This window comes from Catharus ustulatus, chromosome 12 (genome assembly GCF_009819885.2).
Source record: "Catharus ustulatus isolate bCatUst1 chromosome 12, bCatUst1.pri.v2, whole genome shotgun sequence".
Taxonomy (NCBI): Eukaryota; Metazoa; Chordata; class Aves; order Passeriformes; family Turdidae; genus Catharus; species Catharus ustulatus.
Window position 1 is genome coordinate 20,249,685 of NC_046232.1, and position 25,148 is coordinate 20,274,832.

At 45.5% G+C, this 25,148-nt stretch overlaps 2 protein-coding genes across 3 annotated transcripts in view; one reads left to right on the forward strand and one right to left on the reverse strand.

Annotated features, from left to right (window-relative positions):
- Window positions 1-1,569: 1,569 nt before the first annotated feature.
- On the reverse strand, window positions 1,570-19,722 carry AAGAB (alpha and gamma adaptin binding protein). Its single transcript, XM_033070868.1, has 10 exons — window positions 19,634-19,722; window positions 14,837-15,027; window positions 14,269-14,365; window positions 13,546-13,635; window positions 10,117-10,200; window positions 5,521-5,603; window positions 5,052-5,145; window positions 4,374-4,478; window positions 4,014-4,063; window positions 1,570-3,451 (listed from the first exon to the last, which is right to left on the reverse strand). Exons 1-10 carry the CDS (start codon window positions 19,707-19,709, stop codon window positions 3,374-3,376), a joined length of 948 nt encoding a protein of 315 aa, XP_032926759.1. The 5' UTR covers window positions 19,710-19,722; the 3' UTR covers window positions 1,570-3,373.
- Window positions 19,723-19,873: 151 nt separating this feature from the next.
- The window catches only part of IQCH (IQ motif containing H), a 57,138-nt gene continuing 51,863 nt past the window's right edge, over window positions 19,874-25,148 (forward strand). The window contains exons 1-5 of one of the 2 annotated variants that reach the window (XM_033070525.1): window positions 19,874-20,025; window positions 20,256-20,369; window positions 20,580-20,697; window positions 21,438-21,528; window positions 23,418-23,540. In XM_033070525.1, the coding sequence (XP_032926416.1) occupies window positions 23,430-23,540 (111 nt within the window). In that variant the 5' untranslated portion in view covers window positions 19,874-20,025; window positions 20,256-20,369; window positions 20,580-20,697; window positions 21,438-21,528; window positions 23,418-23,429. Of the gene's footprint in view, window positions 20,026-20,255; window positions 20,370-20,579; window positions 20,698-21,033; window positions 21,132-21,437; window positions 21,529-23,417; window positions 23,541-25,148 lie in introns of those variants that run through there. The other variant, XM_033070526.1, reaches the window with a different exon arrangement.

A 25,148-nucleotide genomic window follows, 5' to 3' on the forward strand; every position in this document is an offset into this window, starting at 1 on the left:
TGTTATCACTCAGGGAATTGGGAGCTCTGTTATCAGAGAATTGAACAGGGCACCGTTAGGAGCTCAGGAGCTGCCCAGGAGCATTCAGTGCTCACCCTGCAGTGTCCTGTCGTGAGCAGATCCCGAATTCCTGCGGGGTGTGCACGGAGGAGCTGCAGATTCCCCGCTCCCTCCCCGAGGAGCCGCCCCGTGGCTGCGCTGTGCTCTTGGGGCAAAAGTTCTCGTGATTCCCCCGGGCTGGAATCGCGGCTGTCAGTGCTGAGCCGGGGTCTCCACAGCGCTCCCTGCCCCGGGGGATGAGAGCAGGGCAGGGCAGGGCAGGTGCCATCCCAGGGGACAGTGACAAATCCCTGCCATTGCACGGCCTGGGAGCCGAGGCACACCGCTGTGAACTCCTCGCGGCCCCCCGAGGCTTTGGCTGCAATTCTCTGCTCCGGGTTGTTTTTCCTGACAGGATTTACCAGAACACTTTTTCCACTCGGGTTTCCAGCCGGGGCTCAGGAAGGGGCTCGGCCGGGCTTGGTGCTGGGCTGGCCACAACTCGAGCAGAGCTGGGGCTCTGCTGGGTGTCACCTGCACCCCGGGGGACACTGCTGGGTGTCACCTGCACCCCAGGGGACTCTGCTGGGTGTCACCTGCACTCCAGTGTCCCAGTCCAGGGATTTAAACTCTCCAAGGCTCAGCCCAAGCAGCCACTGCCTGGAACGTGGCCCCCAGCCAGAGCTGGGAATGCCAGCCCAGCACTGGGAGCACTGGGATGGCTGAACTGGGAATGCCAGCCCAGCACTGGGAGCACTGGGATGAACTGGGAATGCCAGCCCAGCACTGGGAGCACTGGGATGCCCAAACTGGGAATGCCAGCCCAGCACTGGGAGCACTGGGATGAACTGGGAATGCCAGCCCAGCACTGGGAGCACTGGGATGAACTGGGAATGCCAGCCCAGCACTGGGAGCACTGGGATGCCCAAACTGGGAATACCAGCCCAGCACTGGGAGCACTGGGAGCCCCAAACTGGAAATGCCAGCCCAGCACTGGGAGCACTGGGAGCCCCAAACTGGAAATGCCAGCCCAGCACTGGGAGCACTGGGATGAACTGGGAGTGCCAGCCCAGCACTGGGAGCACTGGGATGCCCAAACTGGGAATGCCAGCCCAGCACTGGGAGCACTGGGATGAACTGGGAGTGCCAGCCCAGCACTGGGAGCACTGGGATGCCCAAACTGGGAATGCCAGCCCAGCACTGGGAGCACTGGGATGAACTGGGAGTGCCAGCCCAGCACTGGGAGCACTGGGATGCCCAAACTGGGAATGCCAGCCCAGCACTGGGAGCACTGGGATGAACTGGAAATGCCAGCCCAGCACTGGGAGCACTGGGATGAACTGGAAATGCCAGCCCAGCACTGGGAGCAGCAGCTCTGGCCTGGAGCTCCCATTTGGGACAGGGGTGACAAAGCTGGAGCTGTCCATCCCTTCCTGGCACCTCCAACCCAAACCACGCTGGGATTCTCTGGAAACCAACCGGGAATTCTTTTGTTGTTGCTACACAAAGAAACTGAGTGGCAGACACAGCTTTGCTTTTCCACTAATGCCCCTTTTATTCTGTAACTTCTTATTTTGTAAAGAAATTCTGTAGCCAAAACCAAAGGGTCTCTTCAGAAAAACCCCAAACCACCCACAAAAAATTAACCACCAGCAAAGTAAACCTTGATTTTAAACCACAACACAACAGCCTCAAAGGATCTCTGAATTATTTCCCAGTGTCTCCAGCCACACTTCCTGCCTCCATGATTTATGCCCCTACAAACAAGACCCATATTTACAATAAATCATGATAGAAACAGTTCTGAGTATGGGAATGAGCTGCTGCTACCACATAAAAAGGCAGCAAAGCACTGGGTTTTAATTTATATCATCTAATTAAATTTTAAAAGTCACATCTCTATCACATGTCTAAAGGGTTTACAAAGTGTCCAAGTGTGTTGTTTTCTCCTCTGCCTCCATTCCCCTGGCACTTTGGCCATTTGTCACCATTGCACAACCAAGGTTTAGAAAGGGCAGAAAGAATCTTCAGCCACCAAGAAGCCAACGTGGAAACCATTCCCTGCTTGGCAGGAGCCGCTTCAGGTGTGTCCATTCTCTGGGAATGGAACTGGGAAATGTCCCTGGCAGGTGTTCCCTGGGTGTCTCTGCACTCACAACTCCTCCCAAAGCTCATTTCACTGGGGGGGAGCTCCCAAACAATTCCCAAACTGCCAGGCAGGCTCCAGTTTGTGCCAGAAGTGATTCCCAGCAATGCAAGAAACTGGTGATTTACACCCACCTCTGCTTCACCGTGGCAAAGGGAACTCCAGGAGCACCGTGGAAGTGCCTGCAGGATGTAAAACCATCCAATAACTGATGGCAAACCCATGTCCTGGGACTGGGGAATTCAGGGGACATGGAAAGATTTTATTTTGAAATTCCTGACTGAGGGTGCTTAGCAGGGTGGATTTTCAGATGAGTGACGAAAAGTTCTTGGGCCAGGATCTGTTGGATCCTCTTCCCCCTGCTCAGCCTGCAGGGGTGGCACCTCCCTTCTCCCCTTGCTCCTCCCAGGCTCCTCCTTCCTGCCACGTCTGGAATTCCAGAGGCTCTGGGCCCAGGAAAAGGGAATTCCTCCTGAGCCCGTGCCCGAGGGACACACAGAGTGTGAGCTCCTGCAGGGGTCGGGATTCCAGCTGGGACTGAGGACAGAGCTCCCAGGGCAGCTCTGAGAATCCTGCCAGGCCCTGCACGAGCTGTGGGCAGGGAATTCCAGCCCGGAGCAGCAGCAGCACTCTGGCATTCCATCCCCTCAGGGGAATCCAGGGGGTGTGCACAACACCTGGCATTCCAGGGAAGGCCCCCATCCTCACACAGGCAAAATCCAAACAGAACCTGAGCCCTTGGAATGGCTTTGGCACTTGGCAGCTCCCAGGGCTGGCACAGCATCCCCCACAGGGCTCAGCTCAGCAACCTCCTCATGGTCCATCCAAACCTGGGCACCTGGAGCTGGGAAAAGCTCCACAGAACCACCCAAGAGCTGAACATGGAGCCCCAGCCCTGTGTGCAGGGAGCACATTTGTTTATTTAAACCCCAGAGAGGAAATCATAAAAATGTTCATTTGAAAAATGTAAACTCATCAGTGTTTCCTTGCAGCACACAAGTGTCACCTTCCCAAGAGGAGAGAGGGTCAGACCCAGCCCCTGGAGCCAGGAGATGCTGTGGAATGTGGAATGTGGGCAATGCTGTCACCAAGGGAAGCAGCTACAGCTAAAGGGGGTTTTGGCAATGAATAACTCAGGGAAGGATCACTCCTTCAGCATTGCTCTGGCACTCCCAGCTGCAGAGGAATTCAGTTCTCTTCATCTGAGGAGAGACCTTCAATCTCATCCCTGTCCCCTCCAATTGCCATCCAGAAGGCTTTGGCCACCTACAATGGCAGAAAAGATGGGAAAGGAGAAAATTCCCATCACATGACTGAAGATTTTGTGCTTCCCATCCTAAGAGTAGAAACTGAGCAGCTGAATCTGGCAGCCAGGCCTGTAAGTGCAACACATCCTGTGTGAGCTCAGGGAGTTTGAGCCCTGAGGCAATGATTGGGTCATGGCAGGCTCCTGCCACACAAAACCTGGGCACTGAGGCAGCATCACATTTCCCAGGAGATCCAGACTTTCCCACTGACCTGTGGCAGCTGGCCAGCACCCCCAGTGACTGCAGGGCTTTCAGCTCAGTCTGTTTTTTTTATGGCACTGGGGTGCAATGAGATGATCTTTAGGGTCCTTCCAACCCAAACCATTCCAGGATTTTGTGTTTTTTGGTATTTCAAACTTCCAGGTTATTAAATTATTGGGAGATACCTGACAAGTCTTCCCTAGGACTGTGTGGTTTGTTCTCACCACTCTCAATCCTGGAACTCTCCAGGAGCAGCAACTGTGGCTTGGAAAGAAAAAACCACATTTTTACTGATTTCCACCCCAACTCCCAAAGCTCACCTTCTCTGCATGCAGCTTCCTCTGCTCGTGAGGCAGCGTGGCAGCTTTGTCTGTGGGGAAAGAGAGGATTTGGGATGTGAGACTCAGGGGAGAGCAGGGACAGAAACACCTCCTGCAGCTGGATTTGGGATCCAGGAACACCTCCTGCAGCTGGGTTTGGGATCCAGGAACACCTGAAATTGGGTTTGGGATCCAGGAGCACCTCCTGAACCTGGGTTTGGGATGAATGGCAAGAGCAGCTGCTTCTGAAGGACCTGAGGCAGGGGAACAGGAATTTCACAGCTTCCCAACTCACTGCTGGCTCTCTCTGAGGCCCTGGGGGAGGTGCCAGAGCTCAGGTCCAGCTCTCCTGGGGGTTACCTTTCATTTCTTTCAGCTTTGAGAAGAGTCTCTCGAAGTTCTCCAGGTCCCCATCCCTGGTGGTCAGGCTGGCCAGCTCCTGGATGTCCATCTCCAGCATGGGATCTGAAATACAGCCTGGCTGTAAGGATTCTGCTTTCTCAGCAGAAAAACCAGGATTTTCACATCTGCAAATCCCATTTGCAAATTCCAGTGTCATAGGAGAGAAAGAAACATTTAATTTACTGATTGCTCATATATAAATCATGGCATTGTTACAGTGGTGATTAATTTTATGGAAGAAATCCTTTCCTGTGAGGGTGAGGCCCTGGCACAGGTGCCCAGAGCAGCTGTGGCTGCCCCTGGATCCCTGGAATGTCCCAGGCATGGATGGATGGGGCTGGGAGCAGCCTGGGATAGGAGGAGATGTCCCTGCCATGACAGGGGTGGGACTGGATGAGCTTTAAGGTCCCTTCTAACCCAAAATTTTCCAGATTCCACAATTCTGTGACACATCACATGTGAGCTCATCCAGTATTTAAGATTTCTTGCTGATTCCAGACTGATCTGTCAGAAACAGGCATAGAGTGAACCCAAGAGTGCTGAGCTGTGCTGGGCTGCTCAGGAATTCCCATCTCTGCACTGCTGCTGTGGTTGATTTGAGGCAGTGCCTTTGTCCCCACATTTCCCTGAGCTCACCTGCAGCACTGTCAGGCTCCAGGTTGTTGGTGCCAGCTCCATCCTCTCCACCTTCTGACTGGGACTCTTCCCTGTCTCCTGGGGATGGGTTGGACTGTCAGGAAACAAAGAGATTTCAGCATCCAGTCATGCATGAAAAAACATCAGCAGCAAATCAGGTACTTCCTGCTTTTCCTTCAAAGCCTTGCACCTGATCTCAAAGCCTGGGCCATGCAAAGGCACCTCTGCAGCACTGGGACTGGTGCTGCCTGAGGGGATTTCAGGATGGACTTGTTGGGGTTTCTGCATTAACACCATGAAATGACAGGTTTTGTTTTGCTCAAAAAGGGATAATTTGGATATAACCAAACCCATCCTGGAGCTTTCAGTGCTCTTTCTTTGGCTCTGTGGCACAGTGGGAGGTCCCAGGAACCCCCCATGGATGCAGGGAGGGTCTGAGCAGAGCAGGAATTGTGGAATTACTGTTTACTTCTGCCTCGGGGGTCTCTTCACAGCCACGGCTCCTGGTTGCTCCTGCCAAGGTGCTGAGGAGACCAAAGCCCTGGGTCCTGTCTGCAAACAAAGCACAAAGTGCAAAATTACTGCAGGAACTGGCACTGGCCAGATGAGAGAAGGAGAATTTCAGCATGGAAAACTGTTCCAGTGCACTTGAAAAGAGATTTTAAGCAGAAATTTCACATAATCCCTAAGCTTTAAACTATTAGCAATGTTTGCTGCTAAATGTTCCCCCCAGGGAAGAGATGTGTGACACAGGAGATGTGGGATCTTGCTGGAAGTCTGTGCTCTGTTAGGATGTGAGCTGGGCAATTCCAGGAGAGGCAGCTGGGAAATGCAGCAGCAGAATTTGCTGTTCCTGGTGCCCAGGTGTCACCTCCATGGGAGCAGCACCAGTCTGAGTTGGATTCAGGAAAGGCAAGGAGAGCCTTTGCTCACATTGTCTGAACAGCCTGAGCACCACAGTAATGGCAAAGGGAATTGTTAAATATCCAATTCAGAATTCCCAGGGGATTCATCCATCAAATCCAGGCTTTCTTTTCACTGCTAAGTGCTCTGGGCTCTCCCCACTGCTGGCCTAGGGTGTATCTCAATGTTTTAAAACCCAACCTAAAGAGGGATTTCAGACCTAAACAGTCAGCTAAGATAATAAATGTGGTGCAGTGTTTTTCATTTAAACTGGCTGTATTTTTAAACCTGTTTTATGTATATCATTTTATATGATGAGGTGTTTTTTATTCAGTCAGGTTTTTCTAAGTCAGTTTACTACTCAATGCAAACTGGCCTTGCACTGAGTAGTAAATATTTGCAGTTACACAAGGCACTTAGGAGATTTTTCTGCAAACCTTTGTATTTTAGTCAACTAAAACTGAAATAATGTGAACTTATTGTACCAGAAATAGCCAGGAAACAATGACTTCTGCCAGAAGAAAGATTTAATATTACTTTTTAAAAGAAGTATGTTCTAAATTATTACACTCATGACTAAGCTCTAGACTCAACTGTTGAGGTGATGTCATTTGGATGCTCTGTCCAAATTTCCTTGCCATTTCTCCAGACTCTCATTCTGAGGGGTTGGATGTGGGACTGAGCCCATCCAGCACTCACATCAACACATCTCCAGGAGAATTCCTGAGCCCCCATTCCCTGCTCCTGCTCCTGATCTCTTCTGCCCCATCCCTGGCAGGTATTTGGGGCTCTGCTTCATCCCCTTTTGCTGTTTCAACAGATCCAAGGGGTGGGAAGAAGTGAATCAGTGCAGCTGAATGAATTCCCTGGAAAATGTTCAGCTGTCCATGAACCCATCAGGTCAATGAACAGGAATTGCAGGGTAAAAGTTTGGGATCTGCATCCCACAGCAAAGCAGCTTCCCCAGCTCTGATGGGGCTGAGCAGAGCTGTGAGGATGGACAGGGAGCCAATTTCTGAGTCAGCCCAAGCAAGGTTGGACACTGCAGTGCAGAATGTCCTGGCCACAGAACATTCCCACACTGGCAGAGGAGTGGATGCAGTGATCTCACCATGGACCTCGCTCCTAGCTGGGATTTGAGTTTGTCCTGTGCAGAAAAATGGCAGTGGCTCCACATTCCCTTCTCCAACACCACAGAACCTCAGCCAGAGTCCTTCCAAATGTCATCCCTTTCTGGAGAAGCTGCAATGTGCAGCAGGGATCTCTGAACAGCTGCTGTTTGTGCCTGGATCCCTGCTCAGGGAGGAGGCAGACACAACACTTGATTGCAGGCACACCCTTGAAAAACCCTTCCTATAAACTCCATTTATTGGATGTAAAAGTTATTTCAACTTCTGGGTGCAATTCAGGAAGTGGGTGATGCCTTACACAGTGTTCTTGAGGCAGCAAAGCCAAAAATGAGCTCATCCCACTGACTGGAGGAGCCAGGGGCTGTGATGGAGCCCAGAGCAGCTGGGGCTGTCCCTGAAGTGTCCCTGAAGTGTCCCAGGCCAGGTTGGACACTGGGGCTGGGAGCACTGGGGCAGTGGGAGCTGTCCCTGCAGGGCTGCAGTGGGATGGGATTCAGGGTCCCTTCCCACCCAAACCATTCCATGATCCTGTGCAGCTCCACAGGAATCACTCAGGATGCTCTGAACATGGATTCAGCCCTCCCAGACTCCTGTTTCATGGCCAAGTGTTTCCCACTGCCTTCACCTGTTATTCCTCCTGTCTCCAGCTGACACATGGTGATCCTTACACATAAAATTACAATTAACACATCAAAATTCACAATTTGTTTAAATGGCCTCCCTAAACCAGGTGAATTGGCTGTGATCAGAGCCAGGCTCCCTCCTGGCCCCACCTGAGGCAAGCAGCTTCACCTGGGATCACTCCAGCTGGATTTAAGCAGCAAAGAAAGGAGCAGCCTCTTCCAGAGGGCTGGAAATGGTTTCTCTTCTTGCCTCAGAGGCTCTTGCAGGGACAGAGAGGCAACAGCAATTTAATAATCTGTGGGGAGGGAATTGTGTTACCTGGAGAACCCCTCATGTTCTCCTGCACCAGGAAACTTGCAGAGACTGAAGGGAGCTCCAAGGCCTGGAGAACCAACTCTGCAGCAGGATTTGTTCCTGGGAGACTCCCAGGTAAGGATCTTTGGTTTGGAGTAGAGAAAGTGCTGCTCTATTGCTTACTTGATGTAAATTTGTTTGTAATTCAACTGTGTTGCATGTAATAAATGTAATATGTAGTATATGTAATAATTCTTTTTATGGATCTGTGTGAGAATGATGCATTTAATGGTGAAGGAAAAAAATATGAATATTTTAATTGGTGTGTGAAACAAACCTGCAGCTTGAGAAGAATTGTGTTGTGGCTTAATGTGATAAAATAATATGGGTCTGATGTTTGTGCTTGAAAAAAGTTATTGCTGCTCTGTCTGTAAGTTTAAATTCTCATGGAAAAAAGGTTTTTTGAATTAAGGTTACACCTTGCAGTGCTAGAAGTATTTGTTATTACACATTTACTACTGGAACTGATAACTGTTCCCTGCATGGTTCTCAACCAGCCAGGAACTGCAGGTCATTCAGTGGAAAAGCTGAAGTTGGATTGGCATGGCAGCCAGTTTCTAGGATCTGGAGGAAGCTGAAAACAAAAGATATGTTACAGGTTGTGAGAAGTGTTATTTTAAGCAAAATGAGCTCAATGATTTCCCTTTGAAGGCACAGTCAGGCTGTAACAGCTTCCAAATATAGCTCACTTCCTGAGGGGTTGTGGGGGTGCAGCAGGGCTGTGTGGGGCTGTGGACACAGAAAATGTGGATTTGTCAGGAGTCTGACCTTTACAGAACCCAGCAGTGGTGTGCAGGAATTTCCCCCTGTGAAGAACTGAGCATGTGACTAAATTCTGCTGTTCTGGAAGGTGGCATCTGCCAAGTACAGGAAATATGTTGTTAAAAATCCATTTTTAGCACAAGTGAGAGAAGCTGACACCACCTGCCAAGGTCACCTGGTTCTCTGCAATGGTTACACTGAACCAGAGCTCTGATGGGGATGAGAAATCCTCAAAAAGCTGCATTAAAAATGCAATTTAATAATTCTCACCCTGGTTTTACTGAGTCCCAGCAAGCACCTTGCAGGCACAGAAATGCAGAGCAGCTTTAAATCATCCCACAGTTCATTGTTGTAAGAAGGGAGAAGCCTCAGCAGAGGGAAATGGGGCATCAGGGAGCAGAGAGGTGGTGGGATGAGGCTTTGTCAACAAGAAATTTCAGGCCAAGCACTCTAAGAGTTTCATGTTCCTACATTTTGTGTGATTAGAAAGGTAATTAAGGGTTTTCAAGTAACTTGTAACTGCAGCATTTCCTTTGCTGATGAGTCTAAGGCTAAAGTGATTTCTCCAAAATTCTAACTCTACCTGGTGATCAGCTTTCTCAGAAAAGCATCTGGGTTGCCCATTTTTGCACTGTTGACAAAAAATTCTGTGGTTTCCATGTACTCAAGTAGGGTTTTCTGTAGCAAAAACAGTTTTTAAATGTTTGACAGGGCTTCTTTGCCCAGTCTCATCTCTGCACTTGCTATTCTAATCCCTAGTTAAAAAATATAAAAAAAGCAAAAACAGAACCAATGTGGAATTTAACCTTTGCCTCTATGCTGAATCATGTATCAGTCTGATAAAGCTGCTAATTACAACCTGTTTCCCACTAAAGTTTGGTGGAACAAATTGGAGTTTCCATTGCAACCTGCAGAATCAATGGAATATTTAACTCAAATTACTGGTAGAGTGCAAATTAGAGAGGGAACAGGAGGAAGTTTCACACAAATCCTTTCCTGTGAGGGTGGTGAGGCCCTGGCACAGAGAAGTTGTGGCTGAAGTGTCCAAGGCCAGGCTGGATGAGCTTGGAGCACCCTGGCATGGAGGATAAGCTGAGCTTTGAGGTCCCTCCCACCCCACCCCAGGATGTGTGAGTGCATCAGGGCACCAAGGGAGGATGGAAGCGATGCCTGAGCCCTGCTGGTCCCTGGAAGGTTCCAGAGTGATCCAGCTGTGTCTGTGCTGATCCAGCTGTGTCTGTGCTGATCCAGCTGCTCAGTTTTAACTGCTGACAAACCCCAGGGGCACCTACCCCCCTTCATGACCACGTTGGACCAGACGTTGGCGTTGAGGGCCTGCACAATGCGCTTCACTCCGGTGGACTCGGGGAAATCATCTGCACAAAACAGAGAGAGCAGCTCTGAAAATCCTGGGAGTCACTGCAGAGACTCCTGGGAGTACAGAAATTTCATTATTATAAGCCACACATTACAGTACAGGGTGTGATCAAAGATTTCTGTTCTGTCACCATCTGTTGAGGGTGGGGCAGTGATCGTGATCTCTGTGGGAGATATTCTGCTAATGGGCATCCATTGAAACCAGCTGGGGCAGTGTTCTTTATCTCATGGGATATCTCCTGTTCATGGCCATGTTTATAAACCAGCTGGGGCAGTGTTCTTTATCTCATGGGATATCTCCTGTTCATGGCCATGGTTTATAAACCAGCTGGGGCAGTGTTCTTTATCTCATGGGATATCTCCTGTTCATGGCCATGTTTATAAACCAGCTGGGGCAGTGTTCTTTATCTCCATGGGATATCTCCTGTTCATGGCCATGTTTATAAACCAGCTGGGGCAGTGTTCTTTATCTCATGGGATATCTCCTGTTCATGGCCATGTTTATAAACCAGGCAGGGCATTGTTCTTTATCTTTTCACAACCCATCCTTCCTCCAGCCAGGCATTTTCTGCTCATGGCCATTGAGTCCCACTGTGGCACTGATAAAATTACTGCATCCCATTGGGAGTTGCTCCAGCCAGGGGGAAGAGCCCAACATTTCTTACCAAGATAAAAACAGAGGTTTTGGGACACTAAGGGAGCCCCTTTCTCCACTGGACTCCAGAGGAAAACCGGATTTCTCCACATCCCCACTGGAGCTCCGGAGGGAAACTGCACCTTGTACAGGAGCACTGCTCCAGCTGAGCCACATCTGTCACTGCAGGAGGATGCAGCCACCATGGGATGGGACTGCTGCCAACACCCTGCCTGACGGGTGTCAGGTTGTACTCTGACTGTGTCAGGGTTTGGGGTTTGTTCTTTGTAGTGCTGTATTTCTATTTTAATTTCCCTAGTAAAGAACTGTTATTCCTAATTCCCATATCTTTGCCTGAAAGCTGCTTGATTTCGAAATTCTAATAATTTGGAGGGAGGGGGTTTGCATTCTCCATTTCAAAGAGAAGCTCCTGCCTTTCTCAGCAGACACCTGTCCTCCAAACTAAAACAGCAAGTTTTTGTTCTTTGTCCATATATAAGCTGCACTGTGGGTTCAAACCAAAAATTTAGTCAAAATGTTGCGGCTTTAATGGTGAAATTACTGTAACTAACTCCAGGTCATGCCTCCAGAGCTGGGGCTGAAGGCCTGTCCTGTCTTTTCACAGTCATTAGAAATTCTGCTCCTGGTGCAAAGCACAAATTTCTCACCTTTGATTCATGAGAGGCCAAGTAAATGGGAATTAATGCCTCACTTGTTGGGCTGAGCTTCCAGGGATAATGAACTGTGAGCTCAGCATTTCGCAGATATCTCAATTCTTTTTGTTCAGTATTTAGTAGGAGGCCTTCATTAAGTAACATTTCATAGTAACAGACAAGGGACATGAATCTTTTACCCCAAGATCTCTTACAATAGAAATATATTACAAAATAGCTATTAGAGTTGCTTTTCTTTCTGGTAGAAAGTAAAGAACTTGAGACAACCATTTTAAAAGGATGTGATGTCTGTAAAAATGGAAAGGAACATTGTATAGCTGGCCCCACAATACCTACCTCTGAAAGTTCCAGTAATCCTGGCAATTATAGGAACTTGAAAGGCCAGGGAAAGCTTTATTCAGATTTTAATTTATTTACTGAATAGATGTGACACCACTTTGGACCAAGTCAGTTTTCCCATTTCCTCAGTTTAGTCAGCTTCCCATGTTTGTGCAGGTTGACAAAGGGGAAAAAAAACCCCAAACAATCCTTTGGATACAAAAATGTGATTGTTTAGCAATCAAACTCAAGTGACTCAGGGACATGTGCAGTAATTGAAACTGCCTTAGTAATTAACTGAAGGCTGAAATCAGATTTTTTGCCCTCTGGTTTGATATCAGAGTCATTACCAAGAGTCTCAGTTTAGAGCTCCTGTCCTGACTGTGCCAACAACTGACAATGAATCAAAACAAAGGTTGCAGTTTATTGGAGATGAGCTGCCTGAAATGTCACAATTTTGAGCAGAGATTGGCCCAGTGTGTTTACAGCATCTGTTGTGCCTTTTGTGACTCCCCCAGCATGTTTGTGGGGTAAATAAGTTACTCACTGGAACACAGTTCCTCCTCTGCATGAGTCACAGTGAATCAGATTAAACAGCTAGGAAAGAACATGTATCCCAATATTCCAAAAATTAACATCCTGAGTTATTATTCCTGTTAATTAAATGGTAAAAAGCTGTTCTTTACAACAATCATCCACCAGAAAAATAACTTAAGGTTGCTATTTTTGAAGCATTTAGTATTTGTTTGGTCTAAGGAGTCTTCACTTCTGATTTTCCCAGTTTCTGTGAATCTAACCTGTGAATCTCCCTCCTTGACTAAAAAAAGGAAACATTTATAAAGGCATGGTGGGGAGAGAGGGAGAATCCTCAGCTAATCAAGACCCACTTTTAGGAGGCCTTCAGAGGGGGAAAGGGGGTGGGATGTGCTCTGAGTAAGTTATTAGTATAGTAAATTATTTTTGGGGACTGCAGTGTGCTTGGAGAACCTGAAACAGAGAAATGTTAGTGACTAACTCCTGTGCAGCCTGCAAATGCAGTCACCTCCTTCGATTCCAGAGAGGGAAGGTGTAAATGCTCTCAGTGAAGTGAGGAGATAAGGCTGATGCTGATAAGGCTCTCAGGAAATGCACAGTCACTTTTCAAGAGTGGAACATCACACTTCTGACTCTTCTTGCTGGGTTTTTTCTTTTTTTTTCAAGTTATAAATGTTGGGCAGCCAGTGATTCTGAAACTAGTTTATTTCCTGTGTAACAGCTTGTGTTGCTCTGAAATGTTTTTAACAACCTGCCATTTTCAGCCTATCATGGCACTGTTTGTACCAAGACAGCATAAAATAGTTCTGAAGTCTTTTTTAAACCAGAATTTTTCTGCCCTCATGCACAAAGATGTTTCTTCAGATCGATTTTCCAAGTGGAATATAAACTTGTGATGTATCAAGAGTCCTAGGGCAGTGCCAGAAAAAGGAGCAGATATTATTTTTACGTAGGGGCTGCATAAACAGCAGCTGGATTTGGGAGGGGCCAAATGGAATTTCTCAGAGGAAACAACCTCCTCCTCACGCTGACCTTTTATAGCTGACACTAAGCCCCAGCAACTGGGAGCATTCCATGCTGTAATCATGTGGCACATCAACAATTGCAAGGGGCATGGCTTTATTTAGAAGATATTTTGGGGCACTGTTTGATTCTCAAAATGGCAAGAGAAGCAGCAGACCTACCATCTTCATCAGGCAGCTCCTCAGGGCTGAGCTCCACCAGCTCAAAGCCGTGCTTGATGCACCATTCTTGAGCTTTCTGTCTGTTCACACCTACAAAAATGGGGATTAAAAGTGCAGATCAGCAGATTGATCAGGGTATTTAGCTGTGTTTATTCCCTCAGAGTTGTTTGATTGTTCTGGAGTGTATGGTACACTGTGCATTCCAAAAATAAAGAGTTAAACTCCTGCTTGGAATTGAGGGATAGAATCAAATGGTTTTGTTGAGGGGACAATTTAAGTGTGAACAAAGATTTGTGTTAATGCTGGGTTTGACACTGAATTAAGTGCAGGGACACATCTGCACCTCCCAGCTCGCTGCTGTCTAGGACCACAGCAAATGTTGTGTGTTCTGTGTCCAAATCTCAAAAAAAAATGGAATTATGCAAGAAGTCCTCCCCATTTTTAAGCAGGACCACGCAGCAGCAGGACCATGCACAATGCCTTTCAGGGCTGTGCAGTGGCAGGACACAGAGCTGGCTCTGAGCAATCTGCTGCAATTCTGGTTCAGTTTGAACCACATCCCACTGAAGGTTTCAGCTCCTGCTCCCCAGGGGCGCCTGGCTGTGCTCTGGCAGCTCCCCAGTGTCACCCAGAGTGAGGAGCAATTGTTGCTGTAATCAGCAAGTCAATTATGATGCAGGTTAATGGCTCTAGGTGAGGATGGGAGTTGTTTGGGTCCCCTACCATTCTCAGACACTCTGTCACAAACCAGGATCATCACTTCTGGCAGCCACTCTTCTGTCAGGGGAAGCCATTCAGAGACACCTTCCAGTCCAGTTTTCTACAGGGGAAAAGAAAAGTATTCTTTGGAATAAATCCTACAATAGCATTAGACTTGAATTATGTAAGGAAATAGGCTTTTCTTTTTGTCTCAACCTTTCTGGTTTCTCCTAAACCAGTTCTCACTGCTGCTGGTTTAGTTGAAACAATTTTGGGTAAAATGCACTGAATTTTATGCTTAGCTCCCTAAATTTTGTCTGTCCCAAAGGAGCCTTTAAGAAGCAGCACCAACTAGGAATGAAGCTGGAGAGGGTGAGCTGCATTTGCCATAATGGCTCCTGAAAATCCCCCTGCAGCTGGGGGAGAGCAGTGAGAGAAGGGAACTCAGCAGGGAAATGCAATATTTAGTATTTCATATTGATCTTGTGCCAATGACAGAACAGCCCAAGGGGGATGGATGGATGGAGAATCATTTCTGTGAGAAGGCAGCTACATGAGAGAGGAACAGGAGAGTGAAGCACAAGAGCCTTACTGTTGTGCTGTCAAAGTACACCACAAATGCCTGCACAGCCTCAGCAATGTCTCCAGTCACGTGGAATGTGTTGGGGACCACACAGAGGTGGATATCTGCAGAGTAATATTTGTTATCTATTGTCCAGGGGTAGAAATTCACTCTTCCACTTGTTATTGCACCCACAGTGAGGTCATCTTTTCCTGTGATACCTGCAGGAGAGAAAATGGATGAGGAGGAGGGTAAAACCAGCATCAAGAAAATAATTTGTCTAGAGAAGTACAGTGCCAATGCAGATCCATCTTTACATCTTTATTATAAACCAGTATATAATCAAGATCTTTAAAAATTCAACTCAATTTGTTACTCTGTCCCAGATTTTATTGCTTAGCTTTCAGAAGAGTTTATTTTCTGGTTTTCAATATAAAATATGGCCCAGAAGCTGCAGAAAGCTTTTTGTTTTCCTGGAAATGCCTTTGCAAGTGTTAAGCTTGAACTTAGTAGGATGTAGTGAGAGCAAACAGGATGTATGAAGAGAAAACCTGAACTTGATTACAACCCTTGCATGCTCATTGAGATGTGAAGATCTGTTTAACTGTGACCAAAACCTGAAGGTAACTAATGAGAAAATAAACCCAGCTCCTCCAATTGAGTTGTAATTGCCATTAAATTCCATGTAGGAGCTCAACCATTAAAATCCAGCGCTCTGCCCTTCAAGGTAGGAGCACTCCTGGAGCTGAATTAGAGCTGCCAGCAGAGCATCCCATTGTTCCTTGAGGGAAAGGCCAGGGTGTCTTGTTCAGGCTGGGTGAACTCGTGGACACTTTGGAACACAGGTCAATTATTTCTGAAATGGACTGAGTCATGCAGAATTGCCTTGGGCAGCAAGAGTTAAAGAATAAAGCACATGGCTTTTCAAGGATTTGTGTTTTAAGGTACTGAGAGTTCCTGGAGCTGCTGGAACAGGCTGTTCCCAAATAGTCTGGAGATGAATTTGAATTTATCTGTATCTTATTAGTAAAAAGACAGGAAAAGCTCCTTGCCAAGGCTGCAGTGATTTTTACAACTGAACTGCAAAGCTGGGAAATGGATCTGGTGAATGAGCAGAGGGCACAAGGCAGGGAGAGCTGTACACCAGGATTATTGGCAGCCCTGAGGAGGAGACAGGATCTGAGGGAGAAATGTGACCTTGCAAACAGAAACCTGTAACCATTTCCTACTTGAGAGCATGAAACAGGACCCTCCTCCCTGCGTTTCTTAAAATAAGAAGTGCCACATCTAAATGATTTTTTAAAAATTTTATTTGGACAGCAATTATTTTTCAGAGTAATTGGTCTTTAATCAGATGATGTTCCATGCTGAAATTACCCCACCCCACTTTGGAGCTGGGGACAAAGATCCTGAGTCACCACCAAACCAACCTGGATTCTGAGCTTTGTCTTCTCAGAGGTTTTGTTTAGAATATGATATAAATTTATCTTTAACTGTGTTTTGATAATTAAAAATATGTAACTAAATTAAAATCAGTCTGAGCTAACAGAATTACAAGTCAATGCCAGGAGAAGCTATGAATAAAAGAAATTACTGGAACCCAGAAAATGAGCAGTAAGACTTAGGGAGGAAAATGGGGTGGAGATGAAAATCAGCTCTGAAGTCACTGGAGTCAGTCACCCTGACAAGGATACAAAGGGAAAAAAGAACTTTTATAATGTATGAATTTCACATTTGCTTTGGAAGGGATATTTTTTTAGAAGAGCTCATGGACAAATTTAGGGAGCACTGCTGGAATGAGGCCATGTCCCATTTCCTGTCACCTGCCACTTGTTCTGGGTTTTCAGGGGTTTTCTTTCATCCCATTGTGCTGCTGATCACCCATCCTTCATTCTGAGACTTTGCCGATTCCCTGTGAAATTTCTCTCCCAGTAAAAATGGATGTTGCACACTGAACTCAAAGGGCTTCAGGAGTTTGGTGAAAGGATTCAGATTTGTTGTGGATTTGTGAGGAATCGCTGCACAACCCCCTGATCAAAGCTTGCCAGGAGTTCTCTCCCAAAAAAGTCACTTGGAACAATGAGGTTTGGGTCTTTAGAGCAAACAAGCAGAAATACAAACTGCAACTCCAACTGAGTTCTCATTTGATGAGGAATTAGTTTCAAGGGTTGTATTTACCACCCCAGCATTCCAGACATTTCTTTCCAAGACAGCCTGGATTGTAATGAAAGCAGGAAATTCAGCTAGAATAATTCAGAGTATTGATCAGAAGGAGCCACTGACACAGATCAGCTCCTGGAACTGATCCTGCCTGGTGTCACCCAGCTCCAGGACTCCCAAATTCCTCTGCAATCTCTGCAGAGGAAAAGTTTTTGTTACCTCCAGGTACTCAGTCACTGCCTTGTGTTTTTCAGCAAGTTCATCACTTGTGTCCCTTCCTCCCTCACAGTATTTATAAATTTTAGTAAGCAGACAATCATTATTACCCATATTTTCAGCTATTTCCAAGAATGTTTGCTCATTTTGCTGACTTAAATACCAACTTTTAATTTCCTATTTTATCATACAGACAAGATAAATGATTTTCAACACAAGAGAGGACACAGCAATGTTATAAAATCTCACATCCCTTCCCATTTTTAACACTGAATCTTACTAAGTCTTCTGAAAGTGCAAATACTTTTTGAAAGAGCAGAAATAACTTTTCAGAAGAGTTCAATAATCAGAGAACCAGGTGTAGCTCTTGCAGAAATATCCCTGAAGTGGTATTTAAGCACTTTTAGCACACTGTGTGTCTAATATTAATTTTTTTAATTATTGCAATTTCTTTTTGCAGTTGTTTGCCCCAAAGGTGTTCACCACTCTTTGTAGTGTTTTTCAGACTGAATAAATGTTTTAACATAATGCCATAAATTCACCCAAATCCTCAGAGCTGCCAGGTACAGGGAGTAGCTCCCACATTCTGGGCCTTGAGAGCCACCTGGTGGAACAAACCATAAAAAATACTCCTAAAGTTACACCAAGGAGTAAAGAGAACCCAAATAGGCTGGGGAGGGGGAGGAGGGGAGTGCTAAAAATCCAGAAAGCAAAAGAACAACAATCACAGCAGACAGAATGAAAACTGAACCAATCTCATTTGCTGTTTTGTGATGAATATATCAAAATAATAACAGGCAGATCCATGTTGAGCACTTTAACAGCTTTGTTTTGCCACAGTGTGCCATGAATGAAAGCATTCAGAGCACCCTGTAGGAACAAATAAAATAAATCCAGCAAAAGTAGCATCAGCTGCTTCTCACCCTCCAGCCATTTTCCATTTAAAAGGAGGAAGACTCTGAGGAAAAAATCATGGAATTGGCTGAAAAGTTCTGACAGATTCTCTCACCCCCCCAAACCCTTCCCACTGCTGCCCCAGCCCTGCCAGTGTGTCCTTGAATCTTTTACAATCTGCTGCATCTGATTTATTTAATTTCACTTGTTATACAAAGTAGGGACTTAAAATGCTGATGGTGTTTATTTTAACAAATGATTTCATTTCTTTCAGGGGGATTTTAATAACCCAGTCAGGACACACTCAGGACTCCAGTTTTGGTACTGGGAGCAGTGGGAGCTGAGACATTTCCAAGTGAGTACTAGTTTAAAAAAAATCTGAGTTTAAAATTTAAGACTTTCTCAGATTAAACAGCTTTTAGCTCACGTACCTTTTCATTCCACCATGCAAAACAATAAAAGGGGAAACCTAGAAGAACCTTGAATAATAAGCTAACAATAATAATAATAGCATTTTTTGTGTGGAATCTTTAAATAATTGTGTCATGCAGCTGCTTTGACAGAGGAGCCTTTGACTGCAGACCTTGTACTGTTACTTTTGTTTCAAAACAATAACAAAATTTTGTTATTCTGTGCTCTAATGAGGTGGAGGGAGCCAGTTCTCACCAACCTCCAAGTAAGAATTACTTAATAAGAGATAAAAAATCCAGAGAAGGGATGAGGAAGTTAAGTTGTACATCTCAGAACATCAATTCCCTGATCCGAACAGCTTCTTCCTGGAATCCCCCGATTTTAAAACTACCAAAAATTCCACCATGGTTTCCTCTACCATCAGATCTTATTCTTGTGTTCTCCTTTTGAGCTATAAAATTGGCAACGGGGTTCCCAGGAAAACCACTTCCTACTGAATGAATTCGGTATGAAGTGTCATCTGCAATTCTACCCGCTGAACAGACAATTTTTAGCTTTCCCTGTTAGTCCTTCTGCATTGAGAAACCGGAGAATTACTTCTTTAAAGCACTGCAAGGGATCGGAGGATTGGGACCCTGAGGGGAGAACTGCGACCGTGAGGGGAGAGCTGAGATCCTGAGGGGAAAAAAAGAGAAACCTGAGGGGAGAACTGCGACCTTGAGGGGAAAACTGGGACCTTGAGGGGAAAATGAGAAACCTGAGGGGAGAGCTGAAATCCTGAGGGGAAAACTGGGATCGTGAGGGGATGGCAGGGACCCTGAGGGGAAAACTGAGACCGTAAGGGGACGGCAGCGACCCTGAGGGTAAAATTGGGACCGTGAGGGGATGGCAGCGACCCTGAGGGGAAAATTTGGATCGTGAGGGGGTGGCAGCGACCCTGAGGGGAAAACTGAGATCCTGAGAGGAAAACTGGGACCTTGAGGGGAAAATTGAGACCCTGAGGGGAGAACTGCGATCCTGAAGGGAAAACAAGCCCTCCTGAGGGCCAGGGCTGTAGGGAGCCGCTGCCAGCCCGATTCCCTTGGGCGCGGGCAGGCCGCAGCCCCTGGTTCCGCCCGCCTGGGCGCCGCGGCGGCCCCGACTCACGTTTGACGAGCTCCTCGGGCGCGAAGCCCGCGGCACAGCTGGTGAGCAGCGCCAGCGGCCGCGCTGCCGCCGCCATGGCGCCCGCGCCGCGCCCCTTCCGCCGCGCCGCTACCACCGCCCGCGGGGGAGGGGGGGAGGAGCCGGGAAGGAGCGGGAGAAGAGCGGGCTCGGCCCCAGCTGGATGCGCTGTACCCCCCCGCAGCGGTGGCGCGGATGGTGCGGCCCGGCCGGCGCGTCCCGTTGCCGGGTGCGGCGGTGCCGCCATGGCCGCAGCGGGGCCGGTACGGGCGGTGGGTTCGGGCAGCGCCGGCAGCGGCTCCTCCCTCCCGAACCGGGCTATGCTGCCCCGGCAGAGCACACAGGGCACCCCGGGGTGTCCCTCAGCACCCCAGGTTATCCCTCAGCACCCCGGGGTGCCCCTCGGCTGAGGCGGTGCTGCTGAGGGGAGCGCGGGGGTCCGGCCGTGCCTGAGGGGAGCGGCTGGTCCGTGTGGGGCAGGGCTGGGGCTGAGAACGCTGCGGGTTTTGGCACCTCGGAGGTGTTTAATTAACACAAATTCAGTTTTGATGTGACCTGTGATGATCTCCTCACGGGCTGCCCGGTGGTTTTGTCTCTCGTGAAGGTTTTTGAGATCCCTGCCCTGTGAAAGCCCCTGTGCCGTGTGAGATGTGGGAGGAAAAATCGTTCCTTAAGCGGGGAATCTCAGTCCTGGAGTTTATTGTCTCTGCTTTGTGAGGTTTGTTCTAAAACTTGAGTTTTCCTAGCCTTTCTGCAATTAGTAGTAGAACACTAATTTTGCATTCTCTCATTTATAGTAGTACAGAAGTATGGGAAGTCGCATGGATTTTTTTTCCTGTATTTAGGAATAATTTAATTTGAATTAAATCCTACCTGACCTTATGGCATTTGGTTACAGGAATGATTTTTGTCCTAACTTGCTTTTTAGATTCAAGAAGACCTTCAGAAGCTTAAAATGGAAAAAAACCGACTTGAAAGGAAATGCAGAAGCTGTGGATATTTGTGACCTCAGAAAAGCAGCTGAAAGGACAGAACTTGGGCTGAGAGTAAGTAAAATAGAGCAGATCCAGAAAATTATTCAGTTTTTAAAGTCTCTGGTAATAATTCACTTGGGTCACTTATTTGTTGTCTTACAAGATCCATTTCCAAGCAGCAACTGATGAGATTTCTCAGATATCACAGTTCAGAATGAGAGTTCCCTTTTTTGGGTCATCACAATTAATTGATCTTGTGCCCATCAGCAAAAATCAAATTTTTAGTCTGACAGAGGCACAAAGTTTATCAAGTTTTCAGTCAAGCAAGACCTGAATTGCTTAATGAATCAAGTTCAATAAAATTAATATCTTTGTAACAGGCTAAACATATTTTTTTCCCTCTAACAGAAGCATGCTGAAAATTATTTAAATGTTATAAATGGCCAAGAGTTAACTCTTTCTTCAGCTGGTAATAAAGAAGTGAATTCCAAAGAGCCCCCTGAGGGGTAAGTGAAACAGATGTTTTATTGCAGCAAGACACAAAAGCTGAGGTGACAAAATCATGTAAAGCACATGGGAGTACTGACCTAGAAAAAGTTGGTTTAGTCATTCCCTATTTTGATTTTAGGTTAAAAAAAAAAAATACAAATGTAAGTGCAATTCTGAGTGACTCCAGCAGTGATTTAAATAAAAACAGGAATTTAAACAGAATTTAAATAGAAATGCAGTGGTTTGGATGGAACTGGATGGAAGCAGAGTGGGTAAATTCCAAATTATTTTTAGGAACTCACTGCCTGTTTCTCCCCAAGCAGGAATTCCCCTTTTGGTGCCTGCCAGGAGCAGCTGGTCCTGCCAAGAGTGGCTGTGCAGAGGTGCAGGAGATCAGCCCCACGTGTGAGCCAGGTCTGAGCCACCCCTGAGCCACATTCCATGGCTGTTTTAGTAATCAATTAATAATTTTTATTAATAAATTAACACAGTTACAATTAATGTTATTTTATGTGGCATTTCCCCCTGCACTGATGATTTCCTGGTCAGCCTGAGTGGAATTGGCACTTCCCACTCACCCAAAGCCACTTCCATCAGGTGGTTTTTTATTAATTAATAATTTTTATTAATAAATTAATATTTTCTGGCATTTACCCCCCTGCACTGATGATTTCTCTGTCAGCCTGAGTGGAATTGGCACTTCCCACTCATCCAAAGCCACCTCCATGAGGTTTTTTTTTATTCATTAATAATTTTTATTAATAAATTAATATTATTTTATGTGGCATTTTCCCCCTGCACTGATGATTTCCCTGTCTGCCAGAGTGGAACTGGCACTTCCCACTCACCCAACACCTCTTCCATCAGTTGGTTTTTTATTAATTAATAATTTTTATTAATAAATTATTATTATTTTGTGTGGCATTTCCCTGTCAGCCTGAGTGGAATTGGCACTTCCCATTCACCCAAGCCACTTCCATCAGGTGGTTTTATATTAATTAATAATTTTTATTAATAAATTAACATACAATTCATGTTATTTTATGTGGCATTTCCCCCTGCACTGATGATTTGTCACCCTGAGTGCAATTGGCACTTCCCACTCATCCAAAACCACTTTCATCAGGTGGATTTTTATTCATTAATACTTTTCATTAATAAATTAATATTATTTTATATGGCATTTCTCCCCCTGCACTGATGATTTCTGTCAGCCTGAGTGGAATTAGCACTTCCCACTCACCCAAAACCACTTTGATCAGATGTTTTTTTATTAATTAATAATTTTTATTAATAGATTAATATTATTTCATGTGGCAGTTCCCTCCTGCACTGATGATTTCTGTCAGCCTGAGTGAGGAGCCTGCACTGGAAATCATCTCCTGTTTTAATTGCAAGGTGCTCAATCCCCCCAATTTGATTTTTTTTTTTTTATAGCACCAGCAGTTTCCTCCCTGCATAACTGTGTGTCATAGTAATAAAATAAATACCACAAAAGCACTGATGAGGTGAAAATTGAACTTTCTGTCTCTGTGCAGCCATGTGGCTAAAAGAGTAATTGGCTTGGATAATAACTTGTGTTCTTACAACCCCAAATCTAAATGAGCATCTCATTGATACATCTCCTTGTAATTACCATCAAAGGAAGAGGGAATATACAGTGCAGATAAATAAATTAAAGCATTTTTAGTGCTTTCACAAAGTAACACAGCTGTTCCACACTTCAAGTACACATCTAATGATTCCTGAACATTTTATGGCTTTTTTTTTTTGTAAAAACTGGAATTTTCCTGGATTTATTTTTGCTTTTTTACCATAGAATATACACCAAAATATTTTCCACTTAAGAAACTTCTGCTGTAATAAAAACCTAGGGCATCCCTCTGGGTTTTACAGGTATTTCTTATAACAAGAAGAAACTTGTAAAGTCTTTCTGTCCATTGGGATTTAATCATCATGGTTTTTATTAGCAGAATAACCAGACTCATTCTATGGAGATCACAGAGTGCATAATGTTAGGGTTTTTTAATTCCTCATTTACTAATAATCAAGTGCTGTGCCTGCATTGAGAATGGAATTAATTGAACAAAATCTGAAAAAGTGTCAATTTGGATAAATACTCAAATTCTTACAATATTTTCCAGCTGAACAAAGACACTTTGTTGTTTGCCCAGTTCTGTGTGGTGTCAAATATTAATTTTTATCATCATTTTGCAAATTTACAACACCTTAACCAGTTTCTGCCTCTAAACACTTCAGCCCCAGTGCAGTTATTTGAAGATTATCCCTGTTCTGTATTTCAGCAGCAGCTGGAAATGGATTTTAAAGTTGTGCTTGACCCAGAGAACACAGATAATAAACCTGCTTTAAAACATCCCAACGAGGAGACCAGGCTGCCACTTATAACTAAGAAAAAATCTGCTCCTGTAAGTAACTTTTATTATTTTATGGGTTATTATATGCATTACTTTGCACTACTGCAATTAATATTTATCAGTCCTAAATAAAATATTGACATGAAAATAATTTCCTCCTGATTTCCTGCTTTTTGACATGAGTATTTAAAGATCAAAACATTTTGAGTGACCATACTGGGGAAAAAGAAATCTGAAATGGAACAGGTTTATGTCCCAGGATCCAAATCCAGTAAAAAATATGAATATCCATGGGATGTGCATGGTCAGGAATGTCAGGAAAATCAGGCAGAGGAGATGAACTGGAGCTTGGGGAATTCTGGATGGGACCCAAAGATGCAGGAAGAATTAAAAGCCCATTCTTATCTTTGTTCAAATTATGCAAGGTGAAGTTTGGATTTTTCCAAATTTCCAATTTTTCCCTGCAAATTTTGGTTCTGCTGCCAATTCTGCAATTGTTCTGCAGCAGCTGAATGTAAAGATGATATTTTTAGCAAAAAATGCTGTTTAAAAAAATAAATTAAAAAAAGAGTAGGCACAGCCATCCCTCCAAAAAATCAATTATATTCACAAATTTAGCACAGCACTGTGGCCCAGTGTTCTCACATGGGGAATGCTCTTCTACAATTTAATTTATGAATTTATGTGACAGAAGCATCCTGCAGCAAGCCCAGTGCTCTAGGAGAGATTCTGGGGTGTTTGGTTTTAAACAACACCCAGAGAATCTGTGAATGGCACAGTTGTGAGCTGCCACTTAGAAAAAATGATTTTTTTGGGAAAGCTGTTGCCCAGACTAAGAGGTGATTTGTCTAACCCTGTGATAATAGAGTTAATTAGAAAAAAGCATCATGGCTAATAGGTTTTTAGAAGCACTCTAAAACACTCACAGAGAGGAATATTATCCGACTGCAGAGAGCCATGTGTTTTAGCACTGCCTGAAACATGCACTGAGCACAGAAAACTTCAATAAATGGGAATTCCTCAGCCTCCCACATCCAGATTTACAGATGCTGAGGAGCTGACAGGCTTAAAAACCAATTTATTCTTTTCAAACTTTACCAATTTTAGGGCTCAGTGGGATGTTCTGCTCTCACTGCCTGTAAAATATTTACTGTTGGTATTTGCAAAATGCACTGCTTTGTTAAAGATGGTGTCTGCCAGCACATAAAGGAGGGATTTTATATGATTATGATATTATCAGCGGTAAAACTAATGAATCTGGGCGCGGTTTCAGGTGTAAAATGAGATTAATTGGGATAAAACCGAGATTAAATCTGGGGATGCGCGAGCGGCCGCCAGGGGGCGCTGTCCGTTCGCGCACGTCCCCCCCAAAAATAAAAACCTTTAAAAATCACCCTCACCCAATTAAATTAAAAACTAATTGTGCCATTCAGGCCTTTTCCAGCGGCTTTCAAGGAGGGCTGAGCGGGTGAAAGCGTGGGGAGGTTAAAAAGTCGGGCTTTGAGGTGACCTGAGGGGTCAAACACAAATCTATCCGGACTTTTTATTGTCCTGCCATTCCAGGAGTTGGAAAAATTATTAGTCAGGATTTCATTGTTTCACCAGAAATGATGTCTTTTCTTCTTCTTTTGGTATTATGAAGTTGCTGATGCTGGATTT